Source organism: Strigops habroptila, chromosome 2 (assembly GCF_004027225.2).
Source record: "Strigops habroptila isolate Jane chromosome 2, bStrHab1.2.pri, whole genome shotgun sequence".
Taxonomy (NCBI): Eukaryota; Metazoa; Chordata; class Aves; order Psittaciformes; family Psittacidae; genus Strigops; species Strigops habroptila.
The window spans coordinates 46,471,542-46,488,251 of record NC_044278.2 but is presented as its reverse complement, the minus strand read 5'-3'; the positions used below and the strand labels follow the sequence as shown (position 1 = coordinate 46,488,251).

Here is a 16,710-nt window from a genome sequence, read left to right as displayed (position 1 = left end):
TGCGCATGTGTATCTACAAACACGTCAAGTGAGCTGTTCATGTACTACAGCTTCTTGGGCTGACATAAGTGGATGTGGCAATAGAGCGTGAGGCAACTGTGTCCATATCATTCCATCTGTGAAAAGGTGTTTTCAATTTGCACCGTCATGCAGCAGCTGATGTTTGGTATCCACAGCAGACAATAAATGATGTCTTTGGTTTTTTTTTGCTTTGATATAATAATTTTGGAGTAAACAACCATTTGTTCCTCTTTCTTTTCCAGTGTAAAGACAGTTGCAGACTTATCGATAAAGGAGAAAGTTCTCAAGTGGCTCAGGCAGGTGCAGCTTGCGGACTGCATATAGACACGACCGACCCAGATGTTTTCTGATACACAACCGGCACAGCTGGGCAAGGCTTGCAGGACCTGGGGGGAGAAAAGGAAACAACAAGAACGCCCAACCTCACCACCAGTATAAGTCAGAAAGCAACAAACACCAGCAAGATTTGCAAATCATATCACTCACTATACAATGATTTGCTGAAGTCAGGGAGAGCTAAATATATTATTGTTCATATTTAATGTCTGTTGTCCAAGTTGGTTTAGTGACTTGAAAACTATGAGCACTAAAAACCTCTTTCTGCATGCATGGCTAGGCTCTTCTTCATCTTTTCTTGACCAAAAACTTAAAATACCATAAAAGTGTCTGCACTGCAGAGAGAGCTCCAAAGTGCATAGCCCTTACTCAGGCTATAAGAAAACTCCCAGTGGTGTTGTAAGAATAAAGACCAGAGTGATTACGGAGAGCTGCAGAGGTGCTCAGTGTAGACCAGCCATAATTGGGCGGACATGGCAAATACAGTTTGTTGTTCATATATATAGAGACACCAACTGCTGATGTCTCAGCAGGTACCTGCACAAATAGTAACTGCAGCTTAGTCTTTTCATGTGACCACACTGTCTCAGAATATTTATGTACATCTGTCAGTCTATCAGTGCTCCTCAAAATAATTTTTCTTACTATGTCATCCAATTTTAAGCAAGTCTGACTGATAGTAAAACATCTCGAAGATAGAAAGTCTCCGAAAGTTTTGTGCAAAAAGGCATCAAGGTTAAAATAACTAACTAACTAAATAAATAAATAAATAAATAAATTCATTAATAACTAAATAACAAATGAGAGGTCATTTTAGCCTTCCCTTGCTTTGGGGGAAAGGGTTGCTGCATGTGAAAAACTCTAGTTAAACATTGGAGAGTCCACTGGTAGGAAAGCTGTCAGAGGACTTGCTGGGACCACGGTGAGGTAGCAGTGCTGCCCTGGTGGCTTCCCCACGGGGTGACCAGGCAGATGCCCCCAGCCCACCACGGGTCAGGTGAGGGGCACAGCAGGCACAAATCCACTGGAAATAAGCCTTTATTGCTTTTGCAGCTTCATGCTTGCACCTGCAAATGCAACTTGCTACTGAACGTGTCCCTGCCTCCCTTTTGCTTTCCTCTTGCTGGAGCTGCTCCAGGTTGAACCTTTACTCCTGCTCAGACATGCTCAGCTTTTGAGCCCTGTCTCAGCCTTGCCCCTCCAGTTTCTGGCCAAATAGTAGTGATCACAGCAGTATTTGGCAAGCAATGGGTAGAAATGTGTTCTTAAAAGCTGATCCTTATATCTTCCAGGTAACCTGTGCTTTTACTACAGGAAAATTTAGGAGCTTAAACAGGCTGATAATGCCCCCTCTGAGCAGAAATTGGTAGAAGTCAGGGGGTAGAAGGAAAACTCTTCAACCTGGGGATGCTTATTTCAAACAGAAGGACTTCAGAAAACACAGAAGTATGGGAAAAGGGCAGTTGCAGATGTTAGGTCTGCAAAGTATCTGACAGAGGAACTGAAGGGACGGGTGAGGAAACTGAATTTCTGGAAAGTGAAGAGCCAGCAGGAGCTGACGTGCCCCTATAGTCCCCCTGGCTGTAAGGGAAGAGAGGGTGAAAACCTGAAAGGGGAAATCAAAAAGAAAGTTCATGAAGAGAAACTTCTTAATACTGGGATATTTCTTTGCCTACACTAACTCTTGTTCACACAGGGCAGCTCGAGCAGGACAACTGCAAGCATTGCCTTTGCTCACGCAACCTGTCATTGCGGAGCCCTGAACATCTCAGATGTGGGGACAGAAGTCACAAGAGGTGAAAAGCATTCAAGCGCAAGTCCTCCCAGAAGGCTTTAGACATGACAAATTAAAGCTCTGCATGAAAAGCCACAGGGAAAGGAAGTAGGACAGAGGATATTAAGCCAATGTTTCATTTCCTCCATAAAACCCACCTGTGTGCAGACAGCTGGCACAAAGCCTATGTGCAACACTGACAGTATTAATTTACCATCCAAGAGCTATTTTGCAGCTGGAAGTGCACATCATGCTTTGCTCTTTGGTGGGTAGTGAGCAGGGTCAGGAAGGTGGCAAGCCGCCTACATAGGGGAGCACCATTCACCTTCCATGTTGACAAAGTCCCAGGGGGTCATAGATCATCTAACAGGGTACCAGTGAGCTGGGAAACACAGAGGCTAGAGGAGAGGGGGGACTTAATTCAGCATGTCCATATCCTAGGGATATTGCTATTGGATGGATCAAGTTCTGGCTGTATGTGGTGCAGGTGAAAATGGCACAAGATGATCTAGATTCATTTCTGCTCAGAAGTTTCTTCCATTAGGCTGGAAAAATAATTTTAGGAAGGCTGAAAGTAAGCTGCAAGAAGCACTGCTGGTTTGTGCTGGGGTTGCAGCCCATTGAACCACACAGAAGAGCTCTGTGCCGTGAAGCTGAATAGCCAACCGGGCAAATAGCTCTGCTTTCTCCTGGCAACCGAAGGCACACACATCCATGCTGCCTTTTCTGCGGGAAGCAGGACACTGAGCCATGGTGCTAGGTTGAACAGAAGATGGTGGTACTAAAATATTATCATAGAATTATAGAATCATAGAATAGTTAGGGTTGGAAAGGACCTTAGGATCATCTAGTTCCAACTCCCTTGCCATGAGCGGGGACACATTATCTATGAATAAACTCTCATGGCAGTTTTTAATCCTTAGAGTCCTGATAGGTAAATACATATAATTTTGCCTCAGAAGGCAGAAAAAGAAAAGCACAGAAAAACTGACCAATTTACCCAATGAACCCTAATATTTGGTGGCAGATCTAGCAGCAAAACAGAGATCTCTCACTCATTTCTGTGTCACGTGCTGCAGAATTGAAATTGATAGAGAAAACAAGAGAACTTATATAGAGCATCACTTATAAAAGCAGTTAAGAGAATGTACTTAGGTAAAAGAAACAAATGCTGTTCTACTTAAAAAAAAAAAAAAAAAAAAAAAAAAAAAAAAAATAAAGGAAACCATTACCTTCCCGAAGCAAAAGTGCCTGCTCCACTTTACTGTTGGGTACAGCAAGATCCAGGGCACATTTGAGTTCGGCATTTCTGCATTTTGGGTTAGCACCATAATCTGTCAGCAAGACTACTACTTCCACGTTGGATTTCCTTGCTGCTGCATGGAGAGGGGTGTCTAATCGCTTCCCCATGTTAACGTTGGCTCCTTGAGTGAACAAGAGTGTGTGGTTAGATCTAGGAGGCAGCAGGTACTGTCTGAACCCACATCACATGGGCTGGTTTCCACCTGTAGCCTCAATAACTGAAGGGGACAGATGGCATACAGACCTCCTTCATTTCTTTCAATAGCAACAATGCAAAACTTAGCAGGTCAAATACCTGCTGTGTAAAAGTCCTCTGAGCCACCAAATCCTGTCTGCGACGGACAGGGCTGAGCAGTTTAACCTTCAACCCAATGGATGTTCAAAGCCTACCATATGCTCTGTAAATTTGTTAATAACATAAAATCTAATATAGGTTATGTTAATTTAATTACTGAGGAGGGAGGAGCCCTTTAGGTATCTAATTTTAATAACTCTGGGAGCACAGCAAGTGACATGCTTGCCCTAGGCTCTGCAGGCATTAGGAGGGGCCCCACTTTGAGCAGGTCAGCTAATGTACACTGACAGCAAAAATTTATGCTAGCTCATAGACTTTGCCTGGACCTGCAGTGATTATTCTTTCAAACAGCTTTACTGCTCTCTTCATCATCCACTGAGAAGTGCTTAGCATGGCAGTTTATCATAATCACATGTTGATTCTGTCCACTAATGTTAGCCAGCATTGCCTGTGCTTTGTGTTATTATTCTAGAAAACTAGAAGTATTTTATTTTCACATTCAGACAGTCTCTGAGAGGTCTCTGTAATTAGGGCTTTCTTTCCTGAGGAAATGATAAATTTTTCATGAATGCAGGTGAAATTTTTAATAGCCTGAAATGAGACTCCCAGCCTCATTTGGGAGCCTGAAATGAGGCTCCCAAACATCTCTTGTGGGAATAACCCACAATGTTTGCAGTGGAGAGGCAGCCTGGAGAGACCAGCAGCACTGGCTCACACCACCACAGCTGTCCTCTGGCCCCTTTTCCAGGTGTACCTAGCTCCAAAAGCTTCTTGACGCAGTCTGTCCTCTGGTATGCGCAAGCCACATAGAGGGGGGTCCCGTGCTGCAGGTCTTCTTGGTCAATGTCAACTTCATGGGCCAGAAGGATCTCCATGCACTCCCTGTGACCTGTGGAAAGGAGCCGTGACTCTGGAGTGCTGCAAAGCAGAATACACCGCAATACAAACACTGAGGCACAAGAGCTGCGAATAAGCCAAGCCTATTCATCTGCACCAGTACGGACAAGTTGGGGTTTTTTAAAATATTTTAACATCAATAACAAATGTATTCCTCAGTTATTGTTAGTTTCACTCAGAGCCTGAACATTACCTCTTTTGACCGCTTCATGAATGGGTGAAGGAAGGTGGTTCCTGAGCTGTGGCTTGGCTCCAAATTCTAGCAGCATGTTGACACAGGCCACGCTGCCACTGCAGCAAGCATTAAACAGAGGAGTGATCCCATCGATGGTGACTGCATTGACCTGGAACAGCAATACATGCTCAGGATAATCCAATTTAAGGGGAACGCCCTTGCAGCATGCTTCTTGTGCACACCAGAAATGCACAAGGAAAAGATGCTTGTCTAGTTTAATTTCAGGATTGATTTTGTTAACAACTTTCAGAGTTATATGTTGCGGCACAACATATATAACATTCTCCTGTGAGGTTTGCCCTCTTTCCCAGATAGCTAGTGCCATGAGGCAGCAACACTGCCTGCTGTCAATGCTCCTTCCAGAGTTTTTCAGAAAATCCAGATTTTAATTTTTCTGTTTTGTTTTGTGGGTTTTTTTTTTTTTTTAATGTGGAAAACTTGAGTATCTTCATGATTGTCTAGTTTGCACCAACCCAAAGCCAGAGTACACTCTGATGAAAATGGCCTTGTTTTTAAACAAAAACATTTACTTTACGTTTGTAATACTTTCACTTGAAAACACAGTTCCAGCAGAAGAAATTTTCATGGAAACGTAGTCTTAACCCCAAACAGAAAAGGAGCTTGAAAGCATTTGTGTTCATATGCGTGGATGTGTATGGGTGCGTGTAAGAGGGAATGAACTTCCCTCCTCTATCTCTGATGTAAAGATCTGGCAAGAACCATTGTCTGTCATTCTCCGCTGGGACCGCATAGTCCGTGGCTTGCATTGTGCACAGCACCGCAGCTACTATGTTCGACTATATATAGCAAGACCTCAGAGGCAATTTATGCAGCAAATTTGCAGTTGTGGCTGTCCCATCCCTGGCAGTGTTCAAGGCCAAGTTGGACGGGGCTTTGAGCAACCTGGTCTAGTGGAAGGTGTCCCTGCCCATGGCAGAGGGGTTGAAACTAGATGATCCCAAGGTCCTTTCCAACCCTAGCCATTCTATGATTCTATGACAGGGCCAAGAGGTAGCCAAGCCAGCATGGTAGGGGGTATTAACAGGTACCACAGCATAGGGGACATCTGTCTGCTCAGATTTTGGAGCTCAAAATGCAGTTTGCTCTTCCTGAAATTGCAATCAATTAAGACTGCAACAGCATCGTCACTACAGATCCCAGACTCTTTGTTCATCTTCCTCCCCTCATTTTAATTGCCAATCTAAACTATCCCTTATCCTGCACAACTCCCAAAACAGCAAAAAGAAAGAAATAGCTAAGGCCTTGGGGGTATCTGTATTTCAGACAGATTACGTGCTACCCCCCCTATCTCCCCAGTCTCATTGGGCAGATGCGGCTGGAGCTGCTGGAGACACTTTGAGTCTATCAGCACCATTTCACAACCAGGCCAATGATTCAGGCAAGCTGATAACCAAGGTTAAGAAAGGTGATAAGCGAAGAAGAAAATTGATTTCTCTGGTTTCCCTCTCCACTGGATACTGGTTTAACTGGTAAAAGAGAAAAGAATAGCAAGATAGCTGTTGTGGAGTAAATAGTTTGGTAAAAAAAAATGGAAATAAGAACACAGCAAGAAAGGAGAGCAGCAGAATGGCACATGTTTTCCCAGAAGTTAAAAAACAGCCTGTTGACTTTATTTATGAACAGAGAGGAGGGAAAGCAAAAACCAAAACCATCAGAGCTATATATTACATCAGGAATAGGCGGATTTCTTAGGAAACCAACAGGTAGTTCAGAGATGATTCTGTGAGTTATAAAAAGACAATGTTATTAATATACCAAAATCAACTAAAACTGAGCAGAAAGGGACTTTCCTTTCATCTTTCTAAGGGATTTAAATTTGGTATATAGTTTAGGAAGTTAATGCATTTTCTTCTGCAGATAGCTTGATTGCCTGCTTCCGTGTTGCTCAGTTTCTTGCCATATAAATTGCACTCGAAAACCAAGCTGAATTAAATATATTCTTACATATTTCATCCACTCCTCTATCTCCACTGTTAACATGTATTCTACCTTAGGCCCAACTGGGGGAAATGTTATTTTATTAGCAGATAAAATGTTTCATTGCTTCAAGCACATCTATTTTTACTTATGCAAGACTTCTAAACCATCCCATAGAAAACCAGAGGCAATTCCAGTGATTTTTATGAGTGAGGGAAGGGGATAAGTAATTTTCTTCAAGGTTATTTTCCTTTTCCATCAGTTATGACTACATTTCACACACAGAGGGGAAACAAAACAGAGTAATGGCGTGACCAAGCAACCACTGGGGAAAGGCAAATCCATCACCCACAGAAACAGAGCACTGTTTTATTTTTCCCTGTTTCTGACCAGGATACTTCTGTCCATCTGCATCCTGGCCTTGCCACACGGGCAGCCCATCCAACACCCCTACTGATGGAGGGAGCACCCTTGCTGCAGGTGCCTGCATCCCTGCCAGCATCCCCAGGACTCACCTGAGCGCCATTCTCCAGCAGCACCTTCGCACAGGCAACGTGGCCGCCCAGGCAGGCCTCATGAAGAGCCGATACACGGTCGGATGTCAGCAGGTTCACATTGAAACCCTGCAATGCAGGGTGAGAAGTGTGAGGGGAAAGCACTGCTCAAACCACGTCTCCCCTCAGGCCATGGTGGGTGCAAAGGGAGGTCAGACCATGGCAGGGGAGAGCCACATTGCTGGGTGCATGTCCAGGGGAGGTGCATGGGTTGGATTAATGCTGTTCAGTGCTTCACTGCTCATGCCCAAAGACAGCAGCTGGTGATTGGGTTAAAGTAAGCAAAGACAAGCTATGCTTTCAATTTCTATAGAAATAGAAGGCATAGAAACGCCTTCTATTTCTATGCTGCCTTCTTCTATGACAATGCACAGTCAATCACAGGAAAGGCATTGCATTTCTTTAACTTATAAGGGTGGCATTACCTTTGCTATTAAGTCCAGCACCAGGAGCTAGAGCTGGTGGGATTCACCTCCCTGAATGGGGACAGCTCTGGCACAGGTATCAGCAGCTCCGCTGGAGCCCTCGTCTCCTTCAGTGGAGATAAACAAGCTCCCCTAGGATATGATTCATCCCATGCTAAACCAGCTGTTTCTAGTAGGTCAGATCAATTCTGTCTTAAAAACCCTTCCACTGGCTATCCGGGGTGCTCAGTGTGTTTCACTCAGAGGTAGTAAGTACCTGGTAAACCCATAAAATAGATGAGACAAACCCCACCCATGAACCAGTTCCTCTCATTTGACCACCAATGAAGTATTTTACACTGGAAGAAAGAACTGTGGTTTACAAATGCCTTATTACAGGTATTTCCCTAGATGATAGTTCTTGGGTCTAGTCTTGCACAAACAGAAAACAGACATATTCACAAAGGAGAACGCAATTGTCACATGTGTTTTCTCCAGAATGCAGCTAAATCTCCTGGTAATTAAGATTTTATAACCGTGCGTGAGAACAGGCCTGGAAGCAGTTCCGTTTTTTCTTGATGTCATATTTTGTAACATAGTTGGTCTCTACCTGATGTGCTATAAACGAAACAGCTCACAAGATGGCAGCAACGCACTTTTGGGGGCGCAGTAGCAAACGCGATAGGCAAAAGTATTTGTGAGCAATGTAACGCTGTAAAAAAGGTACCAGTCTCGATGCAATGAGCATTAAATGAAACCCCTGTAATCACTTTAAGATAGACATTCTAGGATAGAAAAACAGTCGGGTTTCAGTCGTATGAAAGCACTATTAATGTAAAGGCTGTCGCTAAAAATTTCCCATGCATTACATCAGTGCCAGAGGAATAGATAAAACCTTGAAAAAATGTTGAGATCATTCCATTCTCTAATTGTGTAGATGTCTCAAACTTCCTGATCAGCACATCCCTTCAAAACGAGTATCTGCTAGAGACTCCTGATAAGGAGACCTATTCTCAATCATTATTCATATATATATATTTAACTATTGAAACTTGGTCATTGCAAGCAAAAGAGGAAGTACTGATATCTTGGACAAAACAGCAAACCTTTCCATTATGAAATGGAGAATAAGTTATAGATATTACTATAGCTGTTTGCCAAACATTGGTCATGTTAAACCTTGTTTTCAATGCATGTGAAAAATGAAACTTCTTTTGGTGCTGGAGCAGGTATTGGTGAGTTCTTGAGCTCTTTTAAGACCCCAACGCTCCATTGTCCCCTTATGTCCAGGCATCCCCTGGGGAGCAGAAGCCCCACTGGCTTCCTTGAAGGCTGTGGCCCTATGGCAGAGATCTCTGTGTGACCCACATATTCTCTAAAGTATAGCTCTGTATTTAATTTTAGGTTAGTAATGTAACTATATTAGAAGCAATGAGCAATCATTATGCTGCTCTGTGAACAGCTTTGCCCCTACATTTGTCAAGCTGTGGTAAATCAGCTCCAATTCAGTCTCTACAGACATTGCTGCCTTGATGTCTTTTAATCAGCAAGGACCCTACTCCCTCTCTCCAAAATTAAATGTCTTCAGAAGAAGAAGGGTGGATTAATTAAGTGATGTATAACCACAACATTGGGTGCTTCTCCAGTGTATGATTGGGGCATCTAGTGTATAACAAGGTACCCCACTAATAAGATGGTGTAAGGTCAGCAGAAACGGAGATAGAGGTCGTCAGAAAACCAGCAAAGCCCTGAATGAATAAGCCCTCTTCTTTATCATCCCTAACTTCCATCACTTCCTTTTCCATAAAAAACTTCAGATATCAGTAGGTGAAGGAAAGAGGGATCAGGAAATGGGTGGGGAAAACTGGCTGTAAACAGCAACCTCTTAGCTGCAGCTATGCCTCGATAGATGTCTGGACTGGAGGCTTTTGCACCAGCAGCTCCACTCCTTGCAGACGTTGTCCATTCGAGCTGTGGCCTCACTGGCAAAAATTATTTACCTCGGGTATAAAAAATCTGATGGCAAGTGACACAGCTCACATTCAGGAAACTAGTTTCCCTGCAGTCGTCTTGACCGGTGGGGGAGCAGTTGCTCCTTCGTGCCAGCTAAGGGCACTGAGTTTAAGCAAAGGTGGTAAGGAAGATGGTTGGCAAAGCAGGAAGTACCGTAACCTGTCCCTATGGAGCTGCCCACTTTCACATCCAGCTTCTTGTCCTTTCTAGTATATTCTTTCCTCCACCCTTTCTTTTGCATCAACCCTTGGTTTCATTTGTTGCAGAGGTTTTCAGGCTGACAGCTCTCTCTCTAGGAAGACCATGCTTGCTGTTTGATAAAGCAAGATGCACTTTTATAGGTTTCTATTTTTTTTTTTTTTTTAATAGCTGATATACATAGTCCCCGTTCTCCAGCCCAGTTTGCATGATTTATCATTGAGAAAGAGCCCAAGGATCACTGTTTATCATACAGCAAGCTACAAGCTGTAACAGTCTCTGTTCTGGGCTTAACTAAGTAAACTAATACATGCCCAGAGGCATGCGTGTGGATAGTATTATTTATACAACTGTATTTCTTATGCCCTGCTGCACTCTCTATTACCAGCTCACCAACACACAGATGCAATTCAAAAGAAACTATGCTGCTTCCCAACCTTTTCTTTACCTGTGCAATCAAGGTTTTCAAAGACAGGAGGCGTCCTTGGAAGGCAGCGTCATGAAGAGGGGATCGGTCGGCCCAGCTGCCTGAAAGCAAATGCATAAAAGTTAACTCAGGCAAGCAGCAAAAGCAGATCCCGGGAAGACAGGGGAAAATAGCTACGTGCAAATGCAGATCAGGACTGAAATCAATGTGGCATCAGTAGTGAAGCTGTTGGATGAATTGGTTTCAGCAGAACAGCTGAGGGCTCAGCACTCCTGAGAAAGATAGGACTGGAGCTCATGAAGGGACCTAAAAAGTTTCTTGGCAGAACTTTTAAAAACAGCTAAAAATATGCTTCAGCAAAGACAATGAGTTTAGTGCTGCTGGGACTCACCCAGGGACTTCAGAGCCCTGACATTCTATTCAAAACTGTATCAGCCTCCATCTTTTGAAGGAAGCTTTTGCCACAAATCATGTTCCAGAATCTCTTGCACTTTGTTAAGAGACTCATAGCAGGGAGACACAGCGGTGACTTGTCTATCAAATGAATTCTGGCATGTCCCTGGCAGTTTTATTTCCTGAACTGACAATTTCATAAATAATATCCTCCATCCTACCAGGTAAGAGGTTTCATTCTTCTCACTGGAAGGTTTCAGAAAAGACATGGAAAAATAAATCCTGCCTGAGGCTTTACTTCCTTAATCATTTTGAGTTGTTGAACTGTTCAGACTCCTTCATGTAGGCTAGCTTGCACTTTTTCTTATCTTAATCTACTCATTTGCCAAGAAAAAAAATTCCCTAGCGTAGCTCCCTGCAGGCACAGTAAGTCAGCCCAGGTTAAGTACCTGCAAAAAAAGTGGAAAGCAAGTTTACTTGTCCTACATTAAAATTTGTAACCATATGAGGATACAGTATGTAGAAAGTATTTCTCCAAAGGGCAGCTGTATTTACAGTGCCACAGGACAGAAGCAATATCAGTGTTTGCTTTCATGCTCTGTTGTACAGCAGCCCCATGAGCACTGTATCTGAAAGCCCTGTCTTGTTTAATTTTTTCAGCTATGCTGCACACCCAAAAGAGTGGAAAGGGTGATTTATCTCCATTTCAGGTGTTAGGCAAGGCAGGAAGAAATCAATGAGAAGCACCAACACATCCCTGGGGACTTGAGGCCAAGGACACAGCAGAGGTCTCAGCCTTGGCCAAGGGAATTTCCTTTTGTTACCCAACAACTGGGATGCACTTCAGCTCATGGGATTATGGTTTTAACTATAGTTATTACTTTTGTTTCCATTTATGTAAGAAGCTGTCCCTGGGCTCCTAAAGCAGGAAGCTGGAATGGAAAGATATGACCAGGCTCCTAAGGACCAAGCAGGACACAGAAGTGAAATGATGAAAACAGGAAACAGGTAGGGACTGAGAAACACTTCCCTGAAAACATCCAAAAAGCCCCTTATCCCTCATCATGCTGATGTCTGAAATAGGCAAGCTTAGTTCAGAAAGTCAGAAGACATTGCAAGTGGCAAAAACCAGGGCTCTTACATAGCAGGAAGGTTCAAATGTAAGTCTGGCAATAGAGCTACAGTGCATTATTTAACCTTTTATGCGTGTAGCATGTGCAAGTGCACATCACATGCCTTTACAACGCATGTGTGTGCACACACGCCTCACCATGAAAACACACGCTGCTGTATACTTCCATGCTGGCCACAGCAACCTACCTCCCTGAAACGTGTGGCAAATATAGTTCCCATACATGGCACATCTTCCCTTCCCAGGTGTGAGTGACATGGCCGAAAACACTGCGTTGTTTTAAATGTCCACAGATAAATTAAGCAGTCCTGCTGCTGCTGCACTACTTCACTGCAAAGAGAAAAGGCTCTGAAGGTCTGCCTGTAATCCAATATAGTGCCCCAGCAACTGCATCACATGATCTTGTTTTGTAAGGTTATCCTTAATGGCTTTTTGCAAATGGCAACTTGCAGATAAAAATATGTTGTGGTCTGCTAAATTTCAATAAGATAAGAACCAGCATGAAGGAAAAAAAAATGCTGTTTGCCACGTGTCTGACTACAGTTGCATGAAGGCACTTGGAAAAAAATGACAGTAATAAATCATTGGAATTATATTCCAGAGAACAGCAAATAAGTTAATAACCCAGGCATGTCTGTGTATAAAGGCTTTGTAAAAAAATGCTTTGCTGCAGTATTTCTCTTGGCCAGATTTTAATCTCTCTGCTTTGAATGGCTATCTCACACCACCCATGTTCTGCTCATGTTCATGTGCCTGTTCATGGTGTCACTATTCATCACAAAGCAAATGCCCAACAAGTGCATCACGTAAAGATCTGTGATGTCACAACACTGGTAAGAATCCTCATTGGTAGTAAAATTAAAATACTGTGTAATTTTACTTAGTGGAATTACAGGGCATACAAACGTGTCTACTCATTATTATGGCAGCAATGTGAAAGAGTAAAATCACTTGGAAAACAAAAAAAATAAATGACCTACTCAATAGTCTACTAAATACAATATATTCCCATGCCATATACTTTTCAGAATAATTTTAGCTGTATTCATTTTTAACATCTGATTTAACAAAACAGGGGTTCTTGGCTTGGGCTCATAAAGTCATTAGTTATATCCTCCTAGTATCTTCTTTCAGAAAATGAACATGCTAAAACTTTTCCCTAAATATTTTTTGGCAGTAAAGCTAGCTATTTAGTAAAACTATATGTAACACCCACTAAAGTATGCCTTACTTCCGAGAACAATCTTTTCATTTACCATAGTGCCTTGAGCAAGTGTTGTCCTCATTCTAGCTGAGTAATTGTTGGAGGCTCATATTTTGCACACCTAAATCATGCCAACACATACTGACACTGCAAAGACCCCAGAAATGGAAGGCACTTCAAGTTAAAACATCCACCCGTGCTCTTAGCAATAGATTCTTCATTTCATGGCAGCTCAATAATTTAAATCCTCAAGTTAGAAAAAATGTAGCAAACATACATTTAAATATAAGAGTGTCCGTATTTTTACTTTACCTGGAACTATTCCATAGATCTCTTCTGCTATCCTGGCAGCCTCTTTTCTGTTGCCTTTAACAATATAGAAATGGGTCAGCAAAGCCAAGGAAATCTTAATTAAAAGCTTGAAGCAAAACAAAGCAAAGATGGCAAAATAAATGTTAGTGAAAGTATGGAGTATAGAAGTGCCCTCCATTTTGGTTTGCTCTTTGAATAGTTTCTCAGGTCTGCTAAGCTACACCAGGCTATTCTTGGTATCATATGTCATCTATTTTAAACCCTCCAGAACCTGCTGTTCCTCAGTTACCAAAAATACATTCTGGTTTTATTTGGTATAGGCTATTTGATACTAAATAACAATACCAAGGATCAGATAGTTTGAACATCCCATGCCATACAGGAAACAAGCAGAAAATCCTTCCCAAACCTACATGAATTGGAATAAATTTTTAGATAGATGCTTTCCATACCGCCTGGAAGCCTATACTTCCACATTACATTTATTCCTTGCTGCAGCAGTTCCATTTACAAAGGCTGCATAGGTAAAGTTGCAGAAATTGTTCTGAGATACTGCAAAAAGACTACTTTTCTGTCTTTCCCATCTTGGCAACAGGCCTTACTGGTACTCAAACACAGAACAAAGGCAAGCATATCAAAGAAAAGCATTATCATGAAAGAATCTGAAATAGAATCACGTATTTCCAAAGACAGGGTGAAGAAGTCAAAGATATTCTAGGAGGGAAAAAACTGAAATTCTGTAACCAGAAACACATGATAACATACTGGTGTTTTCCATCACTCAGGGATAAAGAATGGTGTCTATTAATGTCTCTTGCACTCAGCATCTTACTGTTTTAAAATAATAGGAATATTTTTACACCATCCATCATTGATTCAAAGGTGTAATATTTGAAACTGAAAAAGATGCAGCCTTTCTTTAATTGCCCTTCTTTGTTTCTGAAGGCACATGGCTTCCATAGAGACCAGAGTATTTTTTCTGCATGTAATTAATTGAATCTATGCAGAATACCCCATCTTCTTTTCGTTTAAACTTGTCTTGTTTCCTATTTCCCTATATGCACAGCAGGATGGAGATTTACTTTCTTTGAAGCACCTCCTTGCCAAGGTTCTCTTACCCTTCGATTTATACACCATCAAGGGAAAGAGCGGGATGACTCTCCTCTCCCAGAGATCCCAAGGAGAGGGTCGATATGCAGAAGGACATTTTACAGCAAATTATTTCCCTGCACATTTTGATTCAATTTGTTTTGTTTTGTAGCAATACAGCTGGCTTAGTATGTTGTCACCTTCAGCACCCTGCCCTCCCAGGTACACTAAAACAGTATAGGAGATACATGCAGACAGACTGAAAAAAACACTCAAGCTTTTTTTTTTTTTTTCTTTCTTTCTTTTTTTAACCAATTTTTCTAAAATTCTGAATTAAACCAATATATTACCTTTTTACCAATAACTTATCACCTTATATACATAATATGTATACCTTTCCTTCCACAGTAATAAAATATGCCTGTAGAAACCGTAACACTTATGAATCCAAAAGGGGAAACTACCTATTTTTAGTCACTTTAATACTGGACAAGACAGCTGAAGACATGGATTACATGGCAAGAGAAGCTCAGTTAAGGAATCAGAGAAAAAAAAGTTATGTTTGCTCACCTGAGAAATTACCAAACAAAGGTGGACCAAAAAAGGGGTGATCAGTTAGCCCTAGAAAAAAATAAGATGAGAACACTCCTCCTGAAGCCAGAGGAATAGCAAAAGTGTAAAATACAGGATGCAGAGACAAAGAACAAATGGGAGGAAAAAATCATTACAAAGAAAAGGTCAGCCTAAATGGTGGAGAAAGATTTCTCATGTAGTATCTACAAAACTGACACTCGATAGCACTTAAGCAAGAAGGAACAGCACCTTCTTAGAGAAAGGCCAGAAAACAGACCTTTGGTTTCAAAAGAGATCCATTGGTCTTTCATCATCAGCCTGCCAGACACTAGGTAGATTTGTACAAGTACACAACCCTCAGGAAATACAAGAAAATGGAGACCAGGTGATTTCCACAGAAATCCTCTCACCCTGAAAGGAAGCTGAAATTACAGTAATTACTGAAGAGATCTCCAGGTGGTCTAAAATACCATGAGGAAGTTTGCCCATTTGGAAGCAGTCACAGGAATATGACTCTTCCAGAAGGACAAACTCTACTTGTGTGGTAGCAAAATCACCCTCCTGGCTTCAGAGCAAGACAACTAAAGATTTTAAGTTAAATGATGGAATCATTTGAGAAAAGTTCATGTAATCTCTTCATCTGCTCTTAGTGTACAAGAACACTAGGAAAATTACAGCAGTGGATTGAAAAAAAATCATCAGTAGGAAGACAGCTGAACAGCTTGGTGGGAAGTATTAATACTGGTGAAGGTGGTAGTCAGGTAAGCTGTATCAAGACTGGGTATGATTAGTCAGAAACATCTAGTATTCCTGAAACTAAAGAAAGGTGAGTAACATAATATAGGCATAACATAGGAGAACAGGTATAACACAAAAGAACAATGACAGTGCAGAAACACGAATCTCATCTTTCCTCCCTTGCTGTTTTGGGCTGCATCATAGCGAGTTAATGAGATGGATTATTCCACTCCATTATTAGACTGAACAGGTCATCCCTCAATAGAAAAAACATGTCTTACTGAGAACTTCTGCAAGATGTCCAAACTACTCCAAGAATCACTCTAGAATAATAACTAAATTGTCAAATCAAAATATCCAGAAAATATATTAATCCTTCAATAAAATTGTCAGGAGATGGTGAATGGTTTAGCTAGACCCTCCAAAGAACTGGAAAGCTGATGATTATATATCCTTAGTTTACAAACATGCAGGAAATAAGCACAGAAGAAAAGGCAGTGCAGCTAAGAAGACAACTCATTTACACTGCAGTTCACCTTAACTTTAGTCAATAGTAAGAAACACCAAACACTTCTGGTCACATCTGACAATGAAATAAAGATTAGAGGGATTCTCTTCTCAAAGAAATTAAGAGGTGTTGGTCTGTTCTTATGCTAGGCACTCCTTGAATTTCAGCAGTGTATTTCTAATGTGTATAGTTGAGAGTTTGAGTATCAAATATATTCAAAGTAAGACAACTGGGGAAAAAAAGGGAGACACAAACCCTTTATCTCAAAGCGAAGAGATCAGAACAAAGATGTACAGAGAGCCAAGCTATCTTTTTTTCATCAGTTTAACCTAATAAATGACACTACTTCTCCTACAAGCCTTGCCTC

The 16,710-nt window shown here is 41.7% G+C and overlaps 1 protein-coding gene across 2 annotated transcripts; it reads right to left on the bottom strand.

Moving 5' to 3' along the window:
* Nucleotides 1-282: 282 nt before the first annotated feature.
* On the bottom strand, nucleotides 283-13,628 carry ASB11 (ankyrin repeat and SOCS box containing 11). Of its 2 annotated transcripts, none has more exons than XM_030477307.1 (7): nucleotides 13,436-13,628; nucleotides 10,416-10,495; nucleotides 7,314-7,421; nucleotides 4,819-4,969; nucleotides 4,483-4,617; nucleotides 3,364-3,555; nucleotides 283-407 (listed from the first exon to the last, which is right to left on the bottom strand). In XM_030477307.1, the coding sequence occupies exons 1-7, from the start codon at nucleotides 13,611-13,613 to the stop codon at nucleotides 283-285; spliced, it is 969 nt and encodes a 322-aa protein (XP_030333167.1). In that variant the 5' UTR covers nucleotides 13,614-13,628. The 2 variants fall into 2 exon arrangements, with proteins under 2 accessions (XP_030333167.1, XP_030333168.1); XM_030477308.1 differs by having other exon boundaries at nucleotides 7,314-7,370; nucleotides 13,436-13,613.
* Nucleotides 13,629-16,710: the final 3,082 nt, after the last annotated feature.

Bases quoted from the DNA above. Each gene is read 5' to 3' on its own strand.
- ASB11 (XM_030477307.1), bottom strand. From the start codon at position 13,613: ATGGAGGGCACTTCTATACTCCATACTTTCACTAACATTTATTTTGCC. The intron at 4,618-4,818 runs GTAATGTTCAGG...TCCTTTCCACAG, and splicing joins TCATGAAGCGGTCAAAAGAG to GTCACAGGGAGTGCATGGAG. The intron at 3,556-4,482 runs GTACACCTGGAA...TGTTCACTCAAG, and splicing joins CAAGAAGCTTTTGGAGCTAG to GAGCCAACGTTAACATGGGG.